The 27,236-nt window shown below is 40.9% G+C and overlaps 1 protein-coding gene and 1 pseudogene across 1 annotated transcript; one reads left to right on the plus strand and one right to left on the minus strand.

Moving 5' to 3' along the window:
* Positions 1–222: 222 nt before the first annotated feature.
* Positions 223–19,661, minus strand: LOC113916112 (zinc finger protein OZF-like). Its single transcript, XM_027582010.2, has 6 exons — positions 19,591–19,661; positions 12,441–12,558; positions 10,683–10,809; positions 3,484–3,576; positions 2,124–2,203; positions 223–1,344 (listed from the first exon to the last, which is right to left on the minus strand). The coding sequence occupies exons 1-6, from the start codon at positions 19,659–19,661 to the stop codon at positions 223–225; spliced, it is 1,611 nt and encodes a 536-aa protein (XP_027437811.2).
* A 664-nt stretch (positions 19,662–20,325) lies between these two features.
* Positions 20,326–26,912, plus strand: LOC118356223 (annotated as a pseudogene).
* Positions 26,913–27,236: the final 324 nt, after the last annotated feature.

Consider the following 27,236-nt stretch of genomic DNA (forward strand, 5'->3'; position numbering starts at 1 on the left):
TAAAAGTTTTTACTTTCAGCATCAAGTGGTCACATATCTAGGGGATGAATAAAGGATTTGTCACAGTCATTGCATAATTTATATTTCTCCCACAGACCTATTATTCAGGGACTTTCTCCCATTCTTTACATCCGGTTCTCCTCTGCAGTTAGCATTTGCTTGTATGCCTTCAAGATTGAGAGTTCACTGAGAACTACTGCACATGGACATTTACTAGGAGTTTTATCCAGCATGAGTGCTCTCGTGATGCCGTCGAAGGGAGGAGAGCTTACTGAAAGCATGTCCACAGACACTGCATTGATAGGGCTTTTCACCAGTATGGACTCTCTTGTGCACAGTAAGATTACACCTTACGCTGAAGGTTTTCCCACATTGATCACACTCATAGGGTTTCTCTCCAGTGTGAGTTCTTATGTGTATTGTAAGGGACACATGTCTCCTAAAAGCCTTTTCACACTCATTACACTTGAAGGGTTTCTTTTCCCTCGTGTGCTTTTTCATGTGTCTCCTATGAGATAAGAGACCACCGAAGGCTTTCCCACACTCCTTACACTCATATTGTTTCATTTTCATGTGAATTTTCTTATGCAAAGTGAGAAAAGATTTCACTCTGAAGGCTTTCCCACACTGATTACATGCAAAGGGTTTCTCCCCAGTGTGAATTCTCACGTGTTCTTTAAGGCACGAGTGATCCCTGAAGGCTTTCCCGCAGTCATTGCAAGTACACGGTTTCTCTCCAGCATGCATTTTCTTGTGCACATTAAGATTACAGCTCATTCTAAAAGTCCTCCCACACTGATCACACTTGTAAGGTTTCTCTCCAGTATGTATCCGCAGGTGTGTCTTCAGGGCTGATGGACTACTTAATGCTTTTCCACAGTGGCTACACTCAATGGACTTCTCACCAGTGTGGACCCTCTTATGTCTTGTAAGGTATGAAAGAATACTGAAGGTTTTCCCACAATCATTGCAGGCATAGGGCTTCTCTTTGGTATGTATTATCTTGTGCATGGTAAGCCTAGAGCTTCTACCGAAGGTTTTGTTGCACTGATCACATTTGTAAGGTTTGTCCCTTGAATGAATTCCTTCATGTTGTCTAAGAAGTGAACTATCTCTGAAGGTTTTTCCACAGTCACGGCATTCATAGGGCTTCTCCCCAGTGTGAATTCTCTTGTGCCGTGTAAGATAAGAGCTTGAACTGTAGGCTTTCCCACACTGGTTACATTTAAAGGGTTTTTCTCCACTGTGGGTTCTCATGTGCAATGCAAAGGATGAGTGGTTCTGTAATACTTTACCACACTGGCTACACTGAAAATATTTCTCTCTAATGCAAGTTTTTTCATGCTTAATATATAAGATTGAACTTGAGACTTTCCTAGAGTCAGTGCATTTGTAGGATTTCTCTCTTGTATGTTGCTTCTTATGTACAGCTAAGAAAGAACTCCTGATGAAGTTATTTTTATCATTTTTACAGTCACTGGATTTTTCCCCCAAAAGAATGTTCTCATGTGGGTTAAGGTGTAAACAATCTCTGAGGGCTTTCCCGAGATGAAGGCACTGATGGGGATTCTCGTCAGGATGAATTCTCTGATTCTGAGTGATGCTAGATTTCATGCTCAAGGCAATTTTATTCTGTTCAATGGATCTTCCTCCATGAGTTTGCTCCTATTGGTTGAAGTTATGATCACAAGATTTATCACATTCATTATATTGATTGAGAATCTTCCCCCCAAAATCATAAATGCTGACATGTTTAAACTAGAGCTTACCTAACATTTTCTTAGTGAATATACAGTTCCTGTCTTGAGTTTATTAGCTTGAATAATATGAATCTTACACCACATTGCTCCCATCAGGGTCTCTTTATAGAGACATTTAACACATAAATGCTTTGGAGTGGATGTTTTCAATATTTAGTCTCTAACTTCCATTATGAAAATATTTACTTTGGGGATTCTCAGCAACCATTTTTGGAGCTAATGGGTACATTTCCTTCAAATTCATGATATTTAGAGAATTTCCTGTTTTCTATTGGTAAAATGAGTGCCTCAAATTGCCCCCTTAGTATTACATGGAATTCTGGACTTCTAACAGAGAGCAAGAAATTCCCATGCGACTCTTACCTTCTTGCCACTGAGTGCTTCTTTCTCCAAAATATCTTGCTTATGTTGTGGTTGTTTGGTTTTAAGGAGAACCATCCCATCTGAACAAATTGGGGGAAAGTAAGTTTTTGTCAATATGCTGACAAAAGCAGGTAAAGCCCAAGCCCAATCTGACACAAACAGGAAACAACCTCGAGTATGAAATGGTGGGATAAGGACAAAAACTAAGATCCATGTGGATTTCTCTTCAAATTGACCCTAAACTTAGGAAGACAATGTGTTAGGAAGACAATGTGTAAGAAAAATGCATTCATGATCAAAAGAATGGTATTTACATGCTTTAGTGTTTTGTGTCATTTATTAAGGAATGGTTCTATCATGAATGAAAATTATGTTAATAAGCAAAGGTTATAGCTATACACACACACGCAAAACGGGAATAATTAGTGATTCTAGATGTAAATATTAAAGCATAAGCAGGTCTTTCTTTCAAAGCATAGGAAAAGTATGAAGGACATTAGGAGAAGGAAAGGAAAAATGAAGGGGGGGGGGGAATCAGAGAGGGAGACAAACCATGAGAGACTATGGACTCCGGGAAACAAGAGGGTTTTGGAGGGGAGGGGAGTGGGGGGATGGGTTGGCCCGGTGATGGGTTATTTTTTTTTTTAAGATTTTATTTGAGAGAGAGAGAATGAGAGATAGAGAGCACGAGAGGGAAGAGGGTCAGAGGGAGAAGCAGACTCCCTGCTGAGCAGGGAGCCCAATGCGGGACTCGATCCCGGGACTCCAGGATCATGACCTGAGCCGAAGGCAGTCGCTTAACCAACTGAGCCACCCAGGCACCCCCGGTGATGGGTATTAAGGAGGACACATATTGCATGGAGCACTGGGTGTTATACGCAAACAATGAATCATGGAACACTGCATCAAAAACTAATGATGTGGGCGCCTGGATGGCTCAGTTGGTTAAGCGACTGCCTTCGGCTCAGGTCATGATCCTGGAGTCCCGGGATCGAGTCCCACATCGGGCTCCCTGCTCAGCAGGGAATCTGCTTCTCCCTCTGACCCTCTTCCCTCTCGTGCTCTCTATCTCTCATTCTCTCTCAAATAAATAAATAAAATCTTTAAAAAAAAAATTAACGATGTACTATATGGTAACTAATATAACGTAATTAAAAAAAAAAACTATGAAATGATAGGTTAAAAGCCAAAGATTGGGGAATTCTGAAAGTACATGAATAAGCTCATACCAAATGGTCTCTGCTTTCTACTCAAATTTAAAGGGTATTTTTTTAAGTTCCCTGTTTGATTTTTCATAATGTAGCTCTTCCTCACCCCCACCAGATGTGGTACAAAACGTTTATATATGCCCATTGCTCACTTGAACAGGTATCTTGGTGATTTCCTGTCCCTGTTTTCATTTCATCTTCCTGTTTCATCTGGGTGATCACAGTGGGTTTGCTGAGCTGCTTTTCTACAATGGGGAACAATGCATGTGAGAGAACCATGTAGTGTACAACAACTATCATCAAACTGTGGAAACTTTATCTTCGAGGTTCTGAAGAAAGACAAGTATGGCTTTAGGAGCAACAAAATGATTATGACAAATTTCTAACAGACGAAGCAAAAGTAAAAGCACTTGGGAGATCAGCTTTCAGAAGGATAGAATGAGGACCCTGTTTAACTTATCTCCCCCACTAAAACAACAAATGATGGGCAAAACAAATAGAATCAATCAATTCAGAACTCTAGAAACTCACCAAAGACACAGAACAAATGGAAAATTGTCTATCCAAGAAAAATCACTGAACCTTGGTAAGAGAAAAGGGCCTTTGACATTTTAACTTCAGATTTTCTATTCTTCCTCTCTCCTTAGCTCTACGGCATAGTAGTCAAAAGTCAGCAGCCTTCCAGTCAAAGAGACCTGAGCATTGTTAAAAGAACCAGCCCCCAAACAGTCAATATTTTCTAAAATACTTACATATTTAAAAAGTTACTGAGAAGAGTGATATCATTTTTTTTACATGGTACACCTCATTAATGCATGGCTCAAAAGATTCCTGGATTCTCATATCTACTTCTGCATAGTGTTTTCTGTTATTTTGAAGAAAATCTAGACTCACACAGATAAGTAGTTGAAAAGGAGAGGAACATATTAACAGTCTTTAGAAATCAGTGTGGATATTCCTTGATAAAGCACCAAAACTCAACAAGTGGAGGTTTCTTTAGGTTAGTTGCAATGCAGAATCTGAAACTGTATCAGTAAGTCCTTTGTACTCTTACATTAAAATCCACTGTGTGTGTGTCTGTGTATAATCTATCATGAATATATGTATGATTATAGATATAGATACAGATATTATTAATTTAAGCTTGCAGCTCCCTAGAAAATCTATATGCTCAGGGTGTTGGGCTATTAGATTTTACTCAGAGCTCGGCTTAGCAGAAAAAAAAGCTCTTATCCCCAGGGTATAACCTTGGAGACTTTGAAAAGCTCCAATCAGTTCCTGGGGATCCAGAATTCTATGCATGAACAAGGCTGTGCACATGCTCAGGAAAGAGGGTAAGGCCCAAGTCACCCAGATTTGGTTGACTTTTAGACCCTGCCCAAACAGGAAATGAAAAATAACCTGGTCTTATAAGTTGCCTGAAGCTTAAAGGCATGACTTCTTACATAGGTCTACTTGGCAAGAGATGAAGAGACATAGGCAAGGCATTTAAGAAAATGCTACTAAGCATTGGACTGGCTAAGTTACAATGACCAGGAAACCAGGCTTAAAAATTAAAATAAGCACTTTTATTTTTTTTTTTTAAGTAGGCTCTATGCTCAGTGTGGAGCCCAATACAGGGTCACCTGGTTGGCTCAGTTGGTGTAGCAAGTGACTCCTAATCTTGGGGTTATGAGTTTGAGGCCCACACTGGGTGTAGAGATTACTTAAAAATAAGTCTTTTAAAAAATTAAGAATAGGGGCGCCTGGGTGGCTCAGTCGGTTAAGCGTCTGCCTTCGGCTCAGGTCATGATCCCAGGGTCCTGGGATTGAGTCCTGCATCGGGCTCCCTGCTCCTTGGGAGCCTGCTTCTCCCTCTGCTTTTCTCTCTCTCTCTCTCTCTCTCTCTCTCTCTCTCTCTCTCTCTCTCTCTCCCGCTCTGTCACTCATGAATAAATAAATAAAATCTTAAAAAAAAAAAAAGGAGTCTGCTTCTCCCTCTGCCCCTCCTCTCCCCATGCTCCTGTTCTCTTTCCCTCTCTCAAATAAATAAATAAAATCTTTTAAAAAATCAGTCAAGGGATTCACAAAATGAAAGGATGTAAAGTATGACAAAATATACATAAAATGTGGGGGAGGGTAAAAATTTAGTACTTTTAGAATGGGTTCAAACTTAAGAGACCAACCTAATATAGACTTGCTATATGCATAGGACATTATATATAAGCCTGAGTGGTAACCACAAGTCAAAAACCTATAATAGATACCCTAAAAATAATAAGAAAGGGATTCAAGCATATCACTAAAGAAAGCCACAAAATCACAAGGGAAGAGAGCAAGAGAAGAAAGGAACAGAGAAAACCTACAAAAGCAACCATAAAACAAGTAACAAAATGGCAATAAGTACATACCTATCAATAATAACTATGAATGTAAATAGACTAAATAGTCCAAAAGACAGAGTGACTGAATGGATTAAAAAAAAGCAGGACCAGTCAAAAACTAATGATGTAATGTATGGTGATTAACAGAACATAATAAAATAAATAAATAGATAGATAGATAGATAGATAGATAGATAAATTTTTTTAAAAAGCAGGACCCATCTATATGCTGTCTTACAAGACAATCATTAAGACACATGTAGATTGAAAGTAAAGGGATGGGAAAACATTTACAATGCAAATGGAAGTGAAAAGAAAGCTGAAGTAACAATACTTACATGGAACAAAATAAGACTTTAAAAATAAAGATTGTAACAAGAGACAAGGACACTGTATCATCATAAAGGGAACAACCCAACAAGAAGACGTAACAATTGTAAATATTTATGCATCCAACTTGGGAGCACCCAAATACATAAAACTATTAAAAAAAAGAGGAAATCAATAGTAATACAATAACAGCAGGGGACTTTTAACACCTACTTATGTCAATGGATAGATCATCCAGACAGAAACAAGGAGCGTGCCTGGGTGGCTCAGTCAGTTAAGCATCTACTTTTGGCTCAGGTCATGATCCCAGTGTTCTGGGATTAAGTCCCATGGTGGGCTCCCTGCTCAGCAGGGAGTCTGCTTCTCCCTCTGACCCTCCCCCCTGCTCGTGCTTGCTCGCTCTCTCTCACAGAAATAAAATATTTTTTAAAAATCAACAAGGAAACCATGGATTTGAATAACACACTGGACCAGATGCACCTTACAGATATTCAAAACATTCCATCCCAAAACAGCAGAAGACAACATTCTTTTCAGTGCACACAAAACATTCTACAGAAGATTATCATATTGGGCCACAAGCTCACAAGTCTCAACAAATACAAAAAAACTGAAATCATATCATGCATCCTTTTTCAACCTCAGTGGTATAGAACTAGAAATAAACCACAAGAAAAAAATCTGGAAATAATACAAATACATGGAAGTTAAATAACATGCTAATAAACAAAGAATGGGTCAACCAGGAATTCAAAGTTTAAAAATACATGGAGACAAATAAAAATGAAATCACAATTGTCCAAAAGCTTTGGCATGCAGCAGAAACTTTTCTAAGAGGAAGATTATAGCAATACAGGTGTACCTCAAGAAGCATGAAAAGTCTCAAATAAACAACCTAACCTTCCACCTAAAGGAGCTACAAAAAGAACAAAGCCCAAATCCGGTATAAGGAAGGAAATAATGAAGATTAGAAAATAAATGAAATTGAGAGACTAAAAAACAATAGAACAGAATTGGTTCTTTGACAAGATCAACAAAATCAATATACCTTTAGCCACATTCATCAAAAGAGGGAGGACTCAAAATCATAAATGAAGGAAGTGAAATAGCAACCAACACCACAGAAATACAAAGCATTATAAGAGAATATTATAAAAAGTTATGTGCCAACAAATTGGACAACCTAGAAGAAATGGATAAATTCCTACAAACATATAACCTCCCAAAACTGAATCAGGAAGAAATAGAATTTTTGAACAGACCAATTACTAACAATGACATTGAATCAGTAAGACAAAACAAAACAAAAAACAAACTCCCAACAAACAAGTCCAGGACCAGATGCTTCACAGGTGAACTCTACCAAACATTTAAAGAAGAGTTAATACCTACTCATATCTATTCCCCCAAAAAAAGAAGAAAGGAAAATTTCCAAATTCTTTCTACAAGGGGCTCCTGAGTGGCTCAGTTGGTTAAGCATCTGCCTTTGCCTCAGGTCATGATCCCAGCGTGTTGGCAAATGGTGTTGGCAAAACTGTACAGCAACATGCAAAAGGATGAAACTGGATCACTTTCTTACACCATACACAAAAATAAACTCAAATGGATTAAAGACCTAAATGTGAAACATGAAGCCATTAAATTCCTACAAGAAAACATAGGCAGTAATTTCTTCGACATTAGCTGTAGAATTCTAAATACAAGTCCTCTGGCAAGGGAAACAAAAACAACACTAAACTATTGGTACTACAACAAAATAAAAAGCTTTTGCACAGTAAAGGAAACAATCAACAAAAAACCTACTAAATGGGAGAAGGTATTTGCCAATAATGCATCCAATAAGGGGTTAATATTCAAAATATATGAAACTTAAAAAACACCAAAAAAAAGATATTCCAATTAAAAAGTGGGCAGAGGACATGAATAGACATTTTTCCAAAGACATCCAGATGGCCAACAGACACATGAACATAAACTGGTACAGCCATTGTGGAAAACAATATGGAGGTTCCTCAAAAATTTAAATTAGGATTACCATATGATCCAGTAATTCCACTACTGGGTATTTACCCAGAGAAAATGGTAACACTAATTCAAAAAGATATCACCACCCCTGTTTATTGCAGCCTTATTTACAATAGTTTTGTGTCCATCCAACAGATTGTATAAATAAGATGTGGTACATATATACAATGGAATATTATTCAGCCATAAAAAAGAATGCCATTTGCAACAACATGGATAGATCTAGAGTATAACATTAAGTCAGTCAGTCGGAGAAAAAGACTGTATGATTTCACCCATATGTGGAATTTAAGAAATAAAACAAACCAACAAAGAAAAGACAAAACCAAAACAAATTCTTAACTATAGAGAACAAACTACAGAGAACAAACCTCCTGAAAAAGGTGAAGGAGATTAAGCATACAATTACCTTGATGAGCACTAAGTAATGTATAAAACTGTTAAATCATTCTATTGTACACCTGAGACTAATATAACACTGTATGTTAATTATACTTTAATTTAAAATTTTAATTAATTAAAAATACATTAACAAAAATAAAGACCTCAGGGCACCTGGGTGGCTCAGTCATTAAGCGTCTGCCTTAGGCTTGGGTCATGATCCCAGGGTCCTGGGATCGAGCCCCACATCGGGCTCCCTGCTCAGTGGGAAGCCTGCTTCTCCCTCTCCCACTCCCCCTGCTTGTGTTCCCTCTCTCGCTGTGTCTCTCTCTGTCAAATAAATAAATAAAATCTTTAAAAATAATAATAAATAAAAAATAAATAAAGACCTCTATGAATGAAAGGACATCCCATGTTCATAGACTGGAATAATTAATATTGCTAAGTTGGCAACACTCCCCAGATTGATCTACAGATTCAATGTGGCTTTTATCAAAATCCCACCTAAATTCTTTGCAGAAATTGATAAAGTTAGTCTAAAATTCATATGAAAATGCAAGGGATCCAGAATAGTCAAAACAATCTTGAAAAACAAACAAAGTTGGAAAATTCACACTTACCAATTCAAATCTTACTACAAAGCTACAACACTAATCAACAGCATGGTACTGGTGTAAGGATAGAAATATAAACCACTGGAATAGAAGTGGGAGTCCAGAAAATTGAAAAGCTGGATTAAAATTAAACTTTTATGCCACAAATGATACCACCGAGAAAGTGAAAAGGCAACACACAGAATGTAAGAAAATATTTGCAAATCATGTATCTGATAAGGGATCTGTATCCCGAATATATAAAGAACATTCACCACTCAACAGAAAAAAAAAAAAATGGCAATCCAATTTTTAAATGAGCAAAGAATATTTTTAAAGATTTATTTATTTTAGGGGTACCTGGATGGCTCAGCTGGTTAAGTGTCTGCCTTTGGCTCAGGTCATGATCCCAGGGTCCTAGGATCAAGCCCCATGTCTAGCCTCAGCAGGGAGCCTGCTTCTCTCTCCCTCTCCCACTCCCCACACTGTGTTCCCTCTCCAGCTGACCGTCTCTGTCAAATAAATAAATGAAATCTTTTTAAAAAAATAAAGATTTATTTTAAAGAGAGAAAGAGCATACATGAGTGGGGGGAGGGGCAGAGGAAGAGGGAGAGAATCTCAACAGACTCCCTGCTGAGCACAGAGCCCCCTTGAGATCAAGCCCTGAATCAAAATCGAAAGTTGGACCCTTAACTGACTGAGCCAGCCAGGTTCCCCAAATGGGCAAAGGATTAAAATGGACATTTCTCCAAAGAAGACATACAAATGCCCAGTAAGTACATGAAATGTTGCTCAACATCATTTGTCATTAAGGAAATGCAAATCAAAACCACAATGAGATAACATTTTAAACATTAGGATAGCTATAAACAAAAAGACAGGCAGTATTAAGTGTTGGCAAGAATGTGGAGATGTTGGAACGTTTATCATTGCTGGAGAGAGTGTAAAATAATACAGCCAATTTGGAAAACTGTTTGGCAGTTCCTCAAAATGTTAAACATGAGTTACTAAATGGCCCAGCAATTCCACTCCAAGGCATAATACCCAAGATAAATGAAAACTTATGTCCACACAAAAACTTGTATGAATGCGTATAGCAGCACTATTCGTAGCAGCAAATGCCAAAAATACAAATGTCCATCAGCTAATGAATGGATAACCAAAATTGTATGTCTACACAACAGAATATTATCCAGCAACAAATAAGAATTAAGTACTGATAAATGCTACAACATGAATAAACCTAGAAAACATTATGCTATGTGAAAGAAATCAGTCACAATAGACCACATGTGGTATGATTCCATTCATATGAATATTCAGAACAGGCAAGTCTATAGAAACACAAAGTGTATCAGTTGTTGCCAGGGCCTAGAGACCAAGGAGGAATGAAATGCCCTGTAGGCAGGGCAATGAGAATGTTCTGGAATTAAAAAAAAAAAAAAAAAGACATACACAACATATTGCTTTGTATTCTCTAAATGGCTAAACTATGGTAGGTGTATTATATCTTAATACAAGCTATTTTTCTTAAAAGTAAAAATCTACAAAACCTACAAGAAACTAATGGGAATATTCATGTTAACCACAAGGTAACTGGGGCTTATTTGCCCCAGAAATCCATGCTCAAACTCAGTGAATAAGGATTGTCAGCCTTACCCAGAGATGCCAAGTTTCTATAGTTCTCCAGCATCACATCTCTGTACAGTTTTCTCTGACGAGAATTCAATAACGCCCATTCCTCCTGGCTGAAGTCCATGGCCACATCCTCAAAGGTTATTGAGTTCTAAAATATCAACACATTCTGTATCAATCAGCAACCAACCCCACCAACATTCGTGGGAAGAGAGTCATGGTGACTTCACTGGGGATGAAAGACTTCTTTCATAGTAATTTCAAGATCCTTCAGTCCTGGGGGCACCTGGGTGGCTCAGTCGTTAAGCGTCTGCCTTTGGCTCAGGTCATGATCCCAGAGTCCTGGGATCGAGCCCCGCATCGGGCTCCCTGCTTGGGGGGAAGCCTGCTTCTCCCTCTCCCACTCCCCCTGCCTGTGTTCCCTCTCTCGCTGTGTCTCTGTCAAATGACTAAATAAAATCTTTAAAAAAAGATCCTTCAGTCCACTCCCCTCTCACTCCTTAAGGATCTCATTCAGTTTCCCAGAATTTAAAGCATCTCTAACACACGATGAGATGAATGGCCCCACTTCTAGCCTGAGAGTTTTTACAGTCTTACTCTTTCTAACTCCAGGATCCAAAACAGACCTGAACACACTGCAAGAAAAATGCTTGCTAAATAAATACATTTTCCCCCCACAGAATGACCGTATATTTTATAACCTTTTACTTTCCCTAACATCACTAAGTAGAAAAGATGCCTGAAAAAATGTGTAGGTAGTAGTAGTAGAATAGTGGAGTGATTTTGTTGGAAATCCCTGAACCGCCATCAGGTCTCAAGATAAAAAATGCGTTTTAAGGCTCCTGTGAAAATTAATAAAGGGAAACTTCACTGAAATGGAGCCAGTAGGTCAGCAGGGGGAGCTCTCGCCCCCCACCACCAGTGGTCCTTGCAGACCCAACAGGAAGAGACAGACCTTGCCAAGTCCTTACTTTAATAGCTACTACTCACTACCCCAGCAGGAGGAAGAAAGGTTTTCTCCTCCTTAGGCAACAACCCAGGGAATGCGAGACTGCCACAACTCAGCCAATGGAAAGCCACAAGACATTGAATTCCCAATTGATTCAATAGACATTCCGTTTGTAACAGCCTTCCAACTCCCTCCTTTCCTCCATAAAAGAGGTTCCTCTCCTTTGTTCTCCAGACTTGCCTACAGTTTGGCTGTAGATTGCTTGCCCCAAATTGCAATTCTCTGCTATTCCCGAATAAACCCATTCCTGCTGGTAAAATCACTGTGACAAGTTTTATTTTTAAGGTTAACACTCTGTGCACTGTTGGCAGGAAAAACATTCACTCCAGGGCAGAAGTGTATTTTAGGAGAAAATTACCTGTAATGCAGAGTGGATGTTTTCCACCTTTGTGTTCCTCTTATGGATACCAGCATGGTCTAGAACAAGCAGAGATAGAGGACAAGGTGACATGACAGTCTAGGGACAGCCTAGAAATTGCCCAATATCAATTGAGTCATCCATACATATACACACACCCACAAAGCATATTAGCCAGAGCAACCTGCCCTGCCCCCCGGCCCCTGAGCCAGAAAATAGGGTGCTTTGAGGAATGGATTTAGTCTCCATTTTCTTAGGCAGGGAAATTGAAACTCAGAATGGTAGAGTTGTGATCTTCCAACTTTATAAAACAAATGGATGGAATAATGAAGTGCCACCCCTAAACATTCTTCCCTCTCTCCCCACCATGCACCAATGCCTTTCCTCCAAAATCCCAAAGACCACTGACTCATACAGGAGCAAATTCTGGGGCTCCAAGGGTTTTGTAGAGTTCCACGCGATCTCCTCTCATGTTAGCCTCTCCTTCCCAGTCCTCCTCCATGGCTACTCGGCTTTCTTCTTCGGGGCGCACTCTAAGGGGGAAAGACCACTTAATTCTGATGAAGTGCATCTACCCTAGGAACTTACCAAATATAGCAGACAGATGTGTGGCTGCCATTTTGCAAGACTGTGAGTAAATATGCCCAGGATGCTCCCCTTCTTGCTTCTCTGGTCCACTGCAGGCCTGGCTCTGAAATGAAGAATAACAAGAGAATTTGCAAGCTTTCTGTGTCTCCTTTGCACTGAGGACAATTCCATCATAGCCCATCTAGCATGTGTTCCTTTCAGATTCAAGCAGTCTTTAATCCTCGGTCTTTGGTTTTCTTGCCATGGACAACCTCAAAGCAATCTGATAGGTATTCTCGATCTTCTTCGTCCCTAATGCAAATCTACCGTATTATCAAACCACCTTGCCCATCACTTATCAAAACTCCAATCTCCACTGCATTTCCCTGGTTTCTCATCTGCAATGGCACCAAGGCATAGACCTAACTCATTTAAGTCTTTGGCATCTGACTCCCACTCTCTCTGCCTTGATTCAAGATGATTCTATGTTCTAGGGAGTAAGCTAGCAAACATCCATGACTTTCACATCTCAGTCGCATACTTAGAACTTCTCATCCTAGACTCTTGCCCTCTCCAAGACAAAAGTCAGACCACCCTGCCCTGAACACAGTAGCTAGCTACACTCCCACCCTGTTCACTTTTTAATCTGTAGTGCACCTGCTCTCTTCCCTCAAAGAGGCATCCAAGCTGTCCATCCTCCCATTATTTTGCTATTTATAATCCCTTATTCCCTTGGCACTACATATAAAATGCCATGGCCCATTATTTCAATAATGCATTTTCCAAAACCTCAAATTCCTCTCTCCCTGGCCTATTACAACACCTGCTCTGGATATTTTCAGCCATCTGTCCATCTCACCTGGGTGATTCCTACCTAACCAGTTATATGGGAAGCACTAAAAATTTGAGGCCATCTAATCTAAACAGGCCTTCAACGCTAAAGGAAAAGCCCCACAAGCAATCCCTTAGTTATCCAAAGCTCTTTTCAGTTTCTCCAGGACTTTTTGACTCACATGGTCTCAACTTTACCTCTTCAACAACAAATGATCTCACACCTTACTTCACAAAGAAACAGTAACAATGATGAGGATTTTTCAAAACAAAACAAAACAAAAGAGAGAGAGAGAAAAAAGGATTTTTCCTCTCCTTGCCACTAGTTCAAACGTAGTATGACACCATCATAGTTTCTTTCTTCTTTCACTTTGCTATCAAGGAAGTGTCTTCCCACTGTTTTTTGTTTTGTTTTGTTTTTTAGATTTTTATCTTCAAGTAATCTCTACAACCAATGGGGGGCTCTAACTCAACCCTGAGATCAAGAGTCACACGCTCCTCCCACTGAGCCAGCCAGGTGCCCACCTTCCTTCTTATCTAAAGCCGGGATTTTTTGACTTTGCTATGGCAAGTTTTCCCATTCTTGGCACTACTGACATTTGAGACTGGGTACATCTTTGTTATGGGGGCACCCATATGCTTTGCAGCATCTCTGGACTCTACCCAGTAGATGTCAGTAGTATTCTCTCCAGTTGCAAAATTAAAACTGTCCCCAGATATTGTTAAGTGTCCCCTTGGGCGCAAAATTAAGAACCACTGGTCTATCTAATCCCTTCATATCTTCTCTCAGAAGACATCTATTATTATTCCTTGGTTCTTCTTTTGCATCACCACTGTAAGCACAGAGTTAAGGGTCCCCAGAAAAAGTGAGACATAGCTTTCTTGACATTTAAAAAAAAAGTCTCATTTTAGGCCACACGTCACCTTGTGATCTGTGCCTGACCAGGACTACTTGCCCAAAGCACATTCTTGAGTTATCTTTGCTGGATTTAAATCCAGTTTGATCACTCAAAACACCAGACAAACCAGGCAAGCCTGAGAACTGACAGATGTTGACCCTTACCAGCCTGGTGACTTCCATCAACCAAGACCTGGACTCTGTCACCTTAAAATGACTTTTCCCAATTCCAGGCTGAATTCCCCATTGCACAAGCGCCTTCATGTATGTGTATGCACCCTTAGCTTAAAATTCCCCAGTTTTGTTGTTGGAGACAACACCACTTTGGGAAATACCCCCCCCCCCCGAGTTCTCCATTATTTGTTGTAAGTAAAACCCTTCCTTTTCCTCTTCTTTGGTTTAATTGTGTCCGTTAACCCAACACCCACCACAAGGTGAATGCAGTTTTGGGGGAACACCACCAGCTTCTACTTCATTGTACTCATACCTTTAATACTTAAACATAACATAAACATAATAAATCTCTCTCATATTGGAACAAATTTATGCCTCATGTCGCACTTGTCCTTCTGGTTACTGCTCATTCTTCTTCACCATCAAGCTTCTCGAGAGAGTAGTCTACCCTCACACTGTCCCTATTTGCTCACCTCCCTTCATATACTCCAGCAAGGCTTCCAGGCCACCACCCCCCTTCACCGTGCCAAGATTGCCAAGGATTTGAGAGAATTAATGAAAGTTAATCCAGTAAATGCACTTCTGTCTTTGACTAAGTTGGTCCCTCAGAGAAATTCTATTGCTACTCTCTTAAGTTATTCTCTTCCCTGGGCTTTTGTGACCACATCTTGCTGCTCTGGCTACTCTTTCATCTTGGCAAGCTTTTCTCCCATTGCTGACCGTCCTCCAGGATCAGTCTTGGCCCTATTTCTTGCCTCATTCTGTGCCTTCTCTACCTATACATTCCCTTGAACTTAATTTTCATCTCTATGCTGGTAACACCCAAACCTCCAGTTAGGGATCTCAGATTTATGATTAAGACCCATATCGTGGGGTGCCTAAGTGGCTCAGTCGGTTAAGTGTCTGCCTTCGGCTCAGGTCATGATCTCAGGGTCGTGGGATCGAGTCCCGCGTCGGGCTCCCTGCTCAGCGGGAAGCCTGCTTCTCCCTCTGTCCTTCCCCCTGCTCGTGCTCTCTCTCTCCCTCTGACGAATAAATAAATCTTTAAAAAAACCATATCCTGCTGCTTTTCAACTACTGTCATCTAAAATTTTCATAGATTCCCCTAATGAAACTTAAAAACTGAACTTATCTCTTCCAAAAAAAAATTGTTTTACTTCAAACATTTGCATTCTTGGTAAGGCATAGGAGTTCCCTGGCTATTCAAAATAGGCAGAAAGGATTATTGGTACCCCACCCTTCGTCCCACCCCACAGCTATAATTAATTGAAACAAGATTAACCATTTGACAAGGGTGTCTGGCCTCCTAGGGGCTGGAATCAAAACCTAACAGAATCCTTGATTCTTCTCCCTCAGGCCACAACAGCCAATTGAAAATTTAAAATATAGGCACACGCTCTCCCCCACCCCCAGACGGCAGCCACAATCACTTGAAATCTAAAACTATTCTCTGATGGGGTCCTCCACCCTACCACATAGCAGAAATTGAAATTCATACCAATCCAAACTATTTCTCTCTCTCTCAACACCCAAATCCTATCATTTAATGGTGCCTTCTCCAGAGAAAAATCTCCCCAACTACTGAACTCTGCCCCCATCCCCTGCCTCACACGGATAATTCTTCCTGTTTTTTTGGTCTCTTTGATGTCACTTTCTTGGAATCCCCTTTACCGTGAGCCCCAAATCCAATATAAACCTAGTTTCCTCTTACTGCCTAAGAGCCCTTATTCTTCCTATGTAGCCTTCTTCACAATTTGTAATATGTATTTAGTTCTTTGCTTACTTACATTCTTTCTCTTCCCCTAGACTATAATGTTCAAAAGTACAAGAGGGGCCTTTTCTTAGTTAACACTGTACCCTGTCACTGGAACATCTCTGGCCACATCAAGTGCCCAGAATTCCAGGTGAAGAAATGGGGCGCCTGGGTGGCTCAGTTGGTTGGGCGACTGCCTTCGGCTCGGGTCATGATCCTGGAGTCCCGGGATCGGGTCCCGCATCGGGCTCCCTGCTCAGCGGGGAGTCTGCTTCTCCCTCTGACCCTCTAAGATCCCTCTGGTGCTCTCTATCTCTCATTCTCTCTCAAATAAATAAAATCTTTAAAATAAAAAAAAAAGAAATGAGTCTCCAAAGAATCCATTCCACCTTCCATCTGTCCCTGACATCCTCGCTCATTCCACTTTGAAACCAAGAGTTTGGGGGCGCCTGGGTGGCTCAGGTTAAGCGTCTGCCTTCAGCTCAGGTCATGATCTCAGGGTCCTGGGATGAGTCCTGCATTGAGTCTGCTTCTCCCTCTCCCTCCGCCGCTCCCCCTGCTTGTGCTCATGCACTCTTTCTCTCTCCTCCCAAAATAAATAAAATCATTTAAAAAAAAATGAAACCAAGAGTCTAGAGTGCCATCATCCATTCCTAAACCCCACTACTAATCCTTAATCTTGTCTCCATTCCCTCAAGCTTGTCCTTCCTGCCCTCCAACCTCACTATGCATCCAGCTCTTCTAAGCTAAACCAATCTAACTGTGGGCCACCCCAACTCACAATGGCTTCCCACCAGCCTTAGAATCAAATCCTTATCTAGGTTCAAAGATCTTACCATCCAGCTCACCTTCCTCCTCTCTTGCTTTGTTTTCAGCCCTGTCCTGTCTTGCTCAGTTCCCAGAACACTCTGAGCTCTTTGCTGTCCCGGAGTTCTGCAATGGGCAGAGCCATCCTGCTAAAATGCTCTCCCCATGGGCACCTGGGACTCCAGGATCGAGTCCCACATCGGGCTCCCTGCTCAGCAGGGAGTCTGCTTCTCCCTCTGACCCTCTTCCCTCTCGTGCTCTCTCTCATTCTCTTTCTCTCTCAAATAAATAAACAAAATCTTTAAAAAAAAATGTTCTCCCCATGCCTGGCCCCACCACAGCCCAGCTAATTGCCTAGTTGTACTCTAGTGTGGTGCCTAAATGGGGTATCTTGATCAGATGGGGGCCCCCCAAATATGGGGGACGATCGGGCAGAAGTCGATGGCATGGGTGGTGAAAGGATTCACCAGATGCAGAACAAAGGAGATAGAAGCTTACTGAATACACTGCAAGGCAGCAGGAGGAGGGCAGCAGAGGAGAGACTGTCCAATGAGGCAGTGGGTGAGGACTGTTTTTAAATGGGGGAGATGGGGGCGCCTGGGTGGCTCAACTGGTTGAGCATCCAACTCTTGATTTCAGCTCATGTCATGGTCTCAGGGTCCTGAGATTGAGCCCCACATCTGGCTCTGTGCTCGGCTCTAACCCTGCTTCAGCTTCTCTCTCTCCCTCTACCTCTGCCTCTCCCGCCCCCCTCTCTGAAAAAAATCTTTGTGGGGCACCTGGGTGGCTCAGTCGGTTAAGCATCTGCCTTCAGCTCAGGTCATGATGCCGGGAGTCCCACACAGGGCTCCCTGCTCAGTGGGGAGCCTGCTTCTCTCTCTCTGCCCCTCCCCCCACTCATGCTTTTTCTCTCTCAAGTAAATAAATAAAATCTTAAAAAGAGCAAACATTCTGTAAATTAAAAATTCTCTTACAAAATGAAGGGAAGAGGGGAACCCCCTGCCACAATTACTCACCAAGACACACAGAAATCCGTAGGTCAGCGAGGTCAGAGTTTGAGCCAGGAGGCTATTCACATATTTCCGAGCTACAGGATGCTTTTGGTCTGGAGAAACACACAAGGTCACTGACTTTTATCTAGCAATGCGATTGAAAGGACAAAGGGATTAAAAGACACACCCTGGTCTCCTCAATTAGACTTACATCATGCACTTTGTATCGGATTATTGATAACCCAAAATACACCCTGATGACCTTAATTCCACTTACTTGGTATTTCCTGAATATCCAGAAAGAAAAAGGACTCAGAAATCTCAACAGGGTGATTCACTGCCTATTAAAGTCCAAATTGCAGCATCTATTTGCAGGGTATTTTATAATTCATTCATTCATTCATTCACTGAATAAATATTTATTGGTGCCTACTGTGTACCATGCACGATTCTAAATATCAGGAATGTAGAAGAAACAACACACAATTATACAGAAAAATCAAGTAAGGAAGATGACAAATGTTAGAAAAGAAGTAAATGGTAAAGGGATAGTGAGTGATTGGTGTGGGTGAAGACAGGATCTCTTTTTTTCCCTAATTAGCAACTGTGGGTTTTTGGTTTTCGGGTTTTTTTTAATAAGGGATACTTGATGCAACACAGGCACCCTTTGAGGAGCTAATGTTCCAGCTGAGACCTTGACAAGACTGATCAAATTTTGTGCTTGACATAATTTAGGCTAAATTGACGGAGACAGCTGGGCCCTAAATTTTATGTGACCTTCCCCCACTATAACTTGTTTGCTCCACATCAGGTCCAGATTCCCACCCTCCCCCTACGTGTCTGCAACACGTGAACATTCCTGCCTCATCTTTCCTGTTAGTACAATATTTAATGCAGGCTGTTGAGTTTCAAGATACATCCCTCTTTCCCTTTCCCCAGCTACCAGCCTCTGCATATTAAAGCTTTGTTCACCCACCCCTCCCCTGTTCTGCCATACACTTTGCAGATCTTCCTGTTGCAAGAGTCCCCCTTAAGAAAGTCTTCCCTTACTAATTTCGAAGTGCCCTTTAAAAAGAAATTCACCAACATGAATTACAGGCGCCAACTATTGGAACACCTGGGAGAAGACATTTCCAAAGAGAAATGCCAGTACCGAGGTCTCCAGGCATGAACAAGTTTGGAGAGTTGGCAGAAGAGAGACTCCCTCTCCGTGGGGAGCCAAGTCCCCTCTGCCCAGCTGACCACTCAGTCTCCTTCCAACTCTGCCTTCAATGACTGCCCATTAGTGGAGTGAAATCATGGTGGGAGAATTTACACTACAGAAACCTGCCAATGCCACAAATCAGAACCTTTTGCCAACTTCTCAGCAAACCATTGCCTCTAATCCCTGGTCTCTTCATTTCTATTATGGGTATAATAATGGCACCTACCTCATAGGTTGAGACAATTTCTTGGCTCATACCAGTAATACTTAATCAGCTCTTATTTGGGTCATGGTGAGCAAAAACTGACAACTCCTTGTTTTCTTGGAGCTGTAGCTTACAGCACGAAGAGGGCTTTATTTGAACCATGGCCAGGATCCTGCATCTCAGTACAGTTGTAGATGAGTGCCATCAATGACTAGCCATGGTGCAGGAGAGCCCCAAATCAAGAACCCTTTCCCAGGACCAGAGTCAGAGCAGACCTACTTGAGCAGGTGCTGCTAAGGCAAAAATCCGGAAGCTGTAGAGATGCAATCATTAGTGTTTCCAAAATAGAATGCAGAGAGCATTTTAAATACTACATATTTTCATACATATAAGAAAATATATTGCCAACACACACAAAAAAAAAACATTGGCTTAGAAAAAAAATTGCTTAGGATTGTGGTGAGTCAAACTTTGCCAATTAAGAGTTGCTTTCAAGTCAATGAGAGTATTGGCAACAACCATGAAGACAATCAGGAATGACTGGGGTTTGGCAAACTGCCTCCTGGAGGGGTACCTCAGTGGCTCAGTCGTTAAGCGTCTCAGGTCATGATTCCAGGGTCCTGGGATTGAGCCCCTCGCCAGGCTTCCAGCTCAGCGGGGAGTCTGCTTCTCCCTCTCCCTCTGCCCCTCCCCTGACTTGTGCACACGTGCTCTCTCTCTCTCTCAAATATAATCTTTAAAAGAGAGAGAACAATTTGGCTAATGAGGAGCTTTGGAAATGAGGCCTCTAGGGACAGAAAAAATGTGAATAGACTGCCTGTCCCCTATCAACACAATCTCACACCTACCAGACCAGGAAGGAAGACACTATGTCACTTCTTAGAGAATGTGTCTTGTCCAGAAACTCCACACAAGACCGTCTCCTTGAAATTCCCAAAGTCCAATTTGTCTTCAACATCCACATCCTGGGGAGAAACTCAACACCTGTGGCCTTCTGTGGGACGAACCTGGAGATACAGAAATCCCTTGTAAGTTCTGGAGAAAAGAGTAATTTACTATTATTATTATTATTATTATTATTATTATTATTATTATTCCCATGTAGGGGTAGTCTTAGGTTAATTAAGTAGGAAGTCTAAAGCAGTGGTTCTTAAAATGTCCCCAGACCAGCAGCCTGGGCTGGGTTAATATGTGTACAACATGGACAGTCGCAGAGAACCCCACTCTTGGTTTAATGCTTTGCTGTCACTGTCTTGAAATTTTTGAACTGGGGGCCCCATATTTTCATTTTGCCCCAGGACCTGAAAATGATGCAGCTGGTTTCACCTGAAGTATCATTCCCTGGGGTGTTCTTTGAAATACACTTTTCTCAGTCTTCACCTAGACATGCTGAAACTCTGGGGTGGCACCCACCAAACCAGTTTTTAAGAACCCCTTCAGGTGAGTCTGATGCATGGTCAGATTGAGAATAGCTGTCTAAAGGCACTCCCGATTTTTCATGAACTATTTGGCATATTTCCAAGTCCCCTGGCCCTAGATTCACAATTGCTCCTGATTCTGCTGACATCTTTTTCTCACCTAAGTTTGCAAGGACTGATTCCCTACTCAAATGAATCAGTACTTTCTAAACTTCTCTAAGGATTCCAGGCTGCTCCGATGTACCACTTTATTTCCCAGGTAGAACAGGAGGGGACCTCTTTGCTCTAGCCTCACCTTGCTAGTTTTAAATCCAATCCTTTGAGGGAAGCACTGAAATTCAAGGGAAGGAAACCAGTCTCCCCAGGTGACTTGCCCCTTCATGTAATCAAGGCTCCTAGTAGAATTTTCAAAATGATCTTCCCTCACAACTGACGGGTGTTGCCCCATAGCTGTTCTCTCTCCTCCTCCTCCTCCTCCTCCTCCTCCTCCTCCTCCTTTATCTTCTTTTCCTTTTCCCCTACACCCTCCAATACATGCCACTCAAAGTGAGGAATCATGTCAAGATCTTCTCAAGTTCCAGTGATAGTAATATAAATAATATGAGCAAATGAATAAACATTCTGCCGTGTGCTTTGCTTTTTCTTTCTCATGTGCATTCCTGGAATGTAGATACTATATTCTCATTTCTATTACCCACATAAGAAACAAAAGCTCTGGATGCCTGGGTGGCTCAGTCGGTTAAGCATCTGCCTTTGGCTCAGGTCATGATCCCACGGTCCTGGGATTGAGTCCCGCATCCGGGCTCCTTGCTGAGCAGGGAGTCTGTTTCTCCCTCTGCCTGCCGCTCCCCCTGCTTGTGCTTTCTCTCCGTCTCTCTGACAAATAAATACATAAAATCTTAAAAAAACTCAAGCATGTTCATGGGTTTCCTTCATTGGCTTTGATTGGATTGAATCCAACAGATGGGCTCATTCTACACCATGCTTTAGAAACTTCTACAGCAACAGTTTTCCAAGTGTGGTCCCCCACTCCACCCAGCTGTATCAGCATCACCTTGGAATTTATTAGAAATGCAAATACTAGGGGCGCCTGGGTGGCTCAGTCGGTTAAGCGACTGCCTTCGGCTCAGGTCATGATCCTGGAGTCCTGGGATCGAGTCCCGCATCAGGCTCCCTGCTCGGCAGGGAGTCTGCTTCTCCCTCTGACCCTCCCTGCTCTCATGTGCTCTCTTTCCATTTCTCATTGTCGCTCTCTCAAATAAATAAATAAATAAATAAAAATCTTAAAAAAAAAAAAAAAAAGAAATGCAAATACTAGGACCCCACCCCAGACCTAGTCAACTGGAAATTCTTGGGTAGGAAACAGAGATCTGTGTGGGTTTTTTTTAATTGAAGTATAGTCAACCTACAATATTACATTGGTTTCAGGTGTATGACATAGTGATTTGACAATTACATACATTAAAAAATGCTCACCATGGTAAATACAGTCACCATCTTTCACCATGCAAAGTTATTACAATATTATTGACTATAATCCCTATACTGTACTTCTCATCCCCGTGACTTACTTCTTTTATAAATGGAAGTTTGTACTTCGTAATCCCCTTTGCCTATTTCTTTTTTTTTTAATATTTATTTATTTAGAGACAGTGCATGCGAGTGTAGGGAGGGGCAGAGGGAAAGGGAGAGAGAGAATTTGCAAGCAGACTCCCTGCTGAGTGCAGAGCCTGACTCAGGCTCAACCCATGACCCTGAGATCATAACCTGAGCCAAAACCAAGAGTTGGATGCTTAACTGACTGCACCACCCATGCACTCCTCCCCTTTGCCTATTTCATCCATCTGCCGGGGCTGTGTTCCCCAAGAACATCCATGAAGTGTGAGAAATGAGGGGCAATTGATTTCTCAAAGCACCATGAAGGACAGGAGCATAATAAAGCAAATCAGAAAAAAGTTTCTTCAACACTTTTTATTAATTTATTTTTAATCATAGTAATTTAATTATTTAATCATAGTAAAATACACATGACATAAAAGGTACCATTTTAACCATTTTTCAGTGTCCAATTCAGTAGTATTAAGTACATCCACATTGTTGTACAGCCATCCCCACCATCCATTTCCAGAAATTCTTTTAACTTGCAAAACTGAAACTCTGTCCCCCTTAAACACTAACTCTCCATCCCCTTCTCCCAGCTCCATCACCCATAATTCCACTTTCTGTCTCTGTAAATGTGACTCCTCTGGGAACCTCATAGAAGTGGAATCCTATAGTATTTATCTTTCTGAGACTGGCTTATTTCACTTAACATAATGTCCTCAAGGTTCATCCATGTTGTAGCAGGTATCAGAATGTCATCTCTTTCTGACCCTGAATAGTATTTAATATTCCATTGTATAGATACACCACATTTTGTTTATCCATTCATTTGTCAGTGGACACTTGGATTGCTCCCATATTTTGGCTATTGTGAATAATGCTCCTATGAACGTGGGTAAACAAATATATCTTTGAGACCCTCATTTCAATTCTTTTGAGAATATACTCAGATGAGGAATTGCTGAATCATATGGCAATTCTATTTTTAATATTTTTTATGAAACCCTTCAACATTTTAACACAGAATAATTATAAAGACTCTTTCTCTTTCGTGAATTTTAAAATTTTCCAAATGTATAACCTCCATTCATGTTTCTGCAATAGTGACTATTGAGAAAGGTAACAGTCTGTGTGTCAGGAAATCGAGGGGAAAGGGAATATCCTAAACCAAGCTCAACATTTTCTCTTCTGTAAAGACTACTACATTGCTCCTTGGCCTTTTGGCTAAGATCAAGTGTAAAGATTAGTATAATCACTATACTGTTATTAATCAGAATAGTAACAACAGCAATAATTATAGCCAATATGTCTAGACTACTCACTATGTCCCTAGCACTGAGATCTTTTCTTGTTTAATGCACATACCATCTTATTCATTTGAAGGATATAAATGTCCTTTGAACTGTGCTCAACTTCTCTCTTTCATGAATAAACTAATGTCCTCCCACCCTTGCTTTATAAACCATCCTGTGGATTGCGATTCTATCAAGTGGCCTGGATGTTAGCATTGGCTGGTTCAACAGTTCTCTCCCCCACTTAGGCAGGAAGGGGGCCAAGGAAAAAAATGCTCACTTACACATTTTGTTCTCTCAAGACTCCATGCATTCCATCCTCCCTCTACTTCTGCTATGAATATGTATCCTTCCTAAGATAGTTTGGTTTTGGTTAAAGCAGGAAATGATACATTTTTATCAATAATGTATTTGCATACCAGCTCCTAGAATTATTCACTTTTCAAGATTTCTTGACTCAACCATGATGTGGAGTGTCACTTTTATGAGGTGGCAATTGCTGAGAGTACATCATCCCATATGTAATTATTACAGGGGCCAGATAATGAAGGAACTTGAATGCCACTGAGGACTTTGTAGTTTCATGGGTAGAATGCCATTGAAGTATCCTACAAGGATGTACTGGACCCGTGCTGGCACCCATGGGAAGACTGCTCTGTAAAGATGCACAAAATCAATGCACTAAAGAGTACTTGAAAGGTGGGGGATAATTACAAAATCATTGCTATTTGGACATATCCTAGAGGGTGGCTATTAAGAAAAAGTCGGTCGGGCACCTGGGTGGCTCAGTTGGTTAAGTGACTGCCTTTGGCTCAGGTCATGATCCTGGAGTCCTGGGATCGAGTCCCACATCAGGTTCCCTGCTCCACAGGGAGCCTGCTTCTCCCTCTGACCCTCCTGCCTCTCATGCTCTCTGTCTCTCATTCTTTCTCTCTCAAATAAATAAATAAAATCTTAAAAAAAAAGAAAAAAGAAAAAATCAGTCAAAAAAATATGCTATATGGGCACCTGGTGGAGCATGCAACCTTTGATCTTGGGTTTGTGGATTTGAACCCCACATTGGGAGTAGAGATTACTTTAAAATAAAATCTTTTTTAAAAAAGAAATATGCTATAAAATCACTTTCTCAGTTTCTAGACATGGCCCATATATCTGGCTATAAGCTTACAAGCAAAAAGAAAAGAAAGAGAAAGAAAGAAAGAAAGAAAGAAAGAAAGAAAGAAAGAAAGAAAGAAAGAAAGAAAGAAAGAAAGAAAGAAAGAAAGAAAGAAAGAAAGAAAGAAAAGAGAGAAGAAAGAGAAAGAAAGAAAAAGAGAGAAAGAAAGAGAGGAAGGAAGGAAGGAAGGAAGAGACAGAGGGAGGGAGAGAGGGAGAAAAGGGAAAAGAAAAAAATGTGATTATTAGAGAAAATAACCAGTTGTTCATAAAAAGCATTAGCTGTTCTTGTTTTAAGGAACAGACAAGAATTTCCCCTCTGGATGTGACATTTCTTCAACAGACACAAGAGAGAGACTCATTCACCCTTTTCTTAGAATGTCTCTCATTCACTGTAGGCTGATGACAAATGACAAATCACAAGCCTGGCAAAAGCAATTCCTTTGAAACGCAGGTCCTAATAGAATGACTTGATGTAATTGTAAGATACAGAATATTTAAAGAAATGAGTTAATAGTGTTATTTCTCACATGGAGGCAGTAGAAAATGTCAGATGATAATTTCCAGGATTACCTGAGATTTGTAATTATGAGCAGACCCAGTACAGAGTTAACTACACAATTAAAATTTTCTGAGAAAGTAAAGTCATCTAACAAAGTTTAATAGTTTGAAGAAACTACCAGAATTTAACCCTAGATTTTAAAATGGCATGGAGGCATGAGAGTTCTTAAAAATAAATAAATAAATGAATAAATAAATAAATAAATAAATAAATAAATAAATAAAACAGCACTTGTTTTCATTCTTAATTTTAGCATTAGAAAAATGAGTGATACATAGAAGTCACTCAAAATTTACTTGGAGTAAAGGAATCTGATGGGAAGAATTGTGTAAATATTACAAGATTTTAAAGCAAAAGATAAAAGACTTCTTTCCAACAAGGGATGTCTGTGTGTCTGTTTCACTGTAACTAACTCATGGTCTCTAACTCAGCAGACACATCAACAACATGGAATCCGAAAACCAGACAGAAGAAATGTATAACCAGACAGGTTATACATTTGGAAAAATCATCCTCCTGGGTCTCTGAGAGGATCCAGAATGGCTGCCTCTTCTCTTTGGGCTGTTCCTGACCATGTACCTGGTCACCGTGCTGGGGAACCTGCTCAACATCCTGGCAGTCAGGTCTGACTCCTACCTCCACACCCCCATGTACTTCTTCCTCTTCAACCTGTCCTTTGTAGACATCTGTTTCAGCACCACTATAGTCCCCAAGATGCTGGTGAACATCCAGACAGAGAGCAAAGCCATCACCTATGCAGCCTGCCTCACTCAGGTATATTTTTTCATGGCTTTTCTATGTATGGACAATTTCCTGCTAATGGTGATGGCTTATGACCACCATGTGGCCATCTGCCATCCTCTGTATTACGTGGTCATCATGAACCCCCACCTCTGTGGCCTGCTGCTTCTTCTCTCCTTGCTCATTAGCATTAAGAACGTCCTGCTCCACAGTCTGATGGTGTTGCAACTGTCCTACACAGATGAAAATCTCCCACTTCTGTGAGCTTGCTCAGATCCTCAAACTTGCCTGTTCTGATACTCATCAATAACATTCTGGTGTATTTAGTGACCAGCCTGCTGGGGGTTGGTCTACTCTCAGGGATAAGTTTCTCTTACACTCGAATTTTCTTCTCCATCCTGAGAATCCCATCAACTGGTAGAACGTTCAAAGCCTTTTCCACCTGTGGGTCTCACCTGTCCATTGTTTTCTTATTCTATGGGACTTATGTTGAAGTCTACCTTAGTTCAGCAGCTTCTCTTTCCTCCAGGAGGAGAGCAGTAGCCTCAGTAATGTACACGGTGGTCACTCCCATGATTAACCCCTTCATCTACAGCCTAAGGAACAGGGACATGAAGTGAGCCTTGAGGAAACTCATCTCTGGAACACCTTCCTTTTCAGGATTCTGTCGTCTGCCTTGGGTCTAGGCTTCTGCAATGACTGAAAGGGAATGAAATACTGGGTATACTAGAAATCCTGACTCCTCCCTAATTCATGTCTAAGAAAGTGGTTAATCATGGCTTTCAAGTCAAATAGCTTTTGTATTAAGTCCTACTGTCCTGTGTTTTAGTTCCTGTCATTTATTAACTAACTTAACTCTGAGTTCACTTCAACATCTATAAAATGGGCAGAGTAATATTACACTTGATTATTAAATCAATGCTATCTTAGGTTTGAAGTTAAATTTCTGTACTAAGCAGGCTCTATGGAGTGTTTTTAAGCAGAACTTACTTTCTGGGGTGTGTTCTGTG

This window comes from Zalophus californianus, chromosome 1 (assembly GCF_009762305.2).
Source record: "Zalophus californianus isolate mZalCal1 chromosome 1, mZalCal1.pri.v2, whole genome shotgun sequence".
NCBI classification, from domain to species: domain Eukaryota; kingdom Metazoa; phylum Chordata; class Mammalia; order Carnivora; family Otariidae; genus Zalophus; species Zalophus californianus.

What these genes read in the sequence shown, in the direction of transcription:
- LOC113916112 (XM_027582010.2), bottom strand. Translation starts at nt 19,661, where the DNA reads ATGGCACTCATCTACAACTGTACTGAGATGCAGGATCCTGGCCATGGT. An exon ending in GAGCCCCAGAATTTGCTCCT is followed by an intron (nt 10,810 to 12,440) that starts GTATGAGTCAGT and finishes TTGATATTTTAG; the next exon opens with AACTCAATAACCTTTGAGGA. An exon ending in TCACCAAGATACCTGTTCAA is followed by an intron (nt 2,204 to 3,483) that starts GTGAGCAATGGG and finishes CAATTTGTTCAG; the next exon opens with ATGGGATGGTTCTCCTTAAA.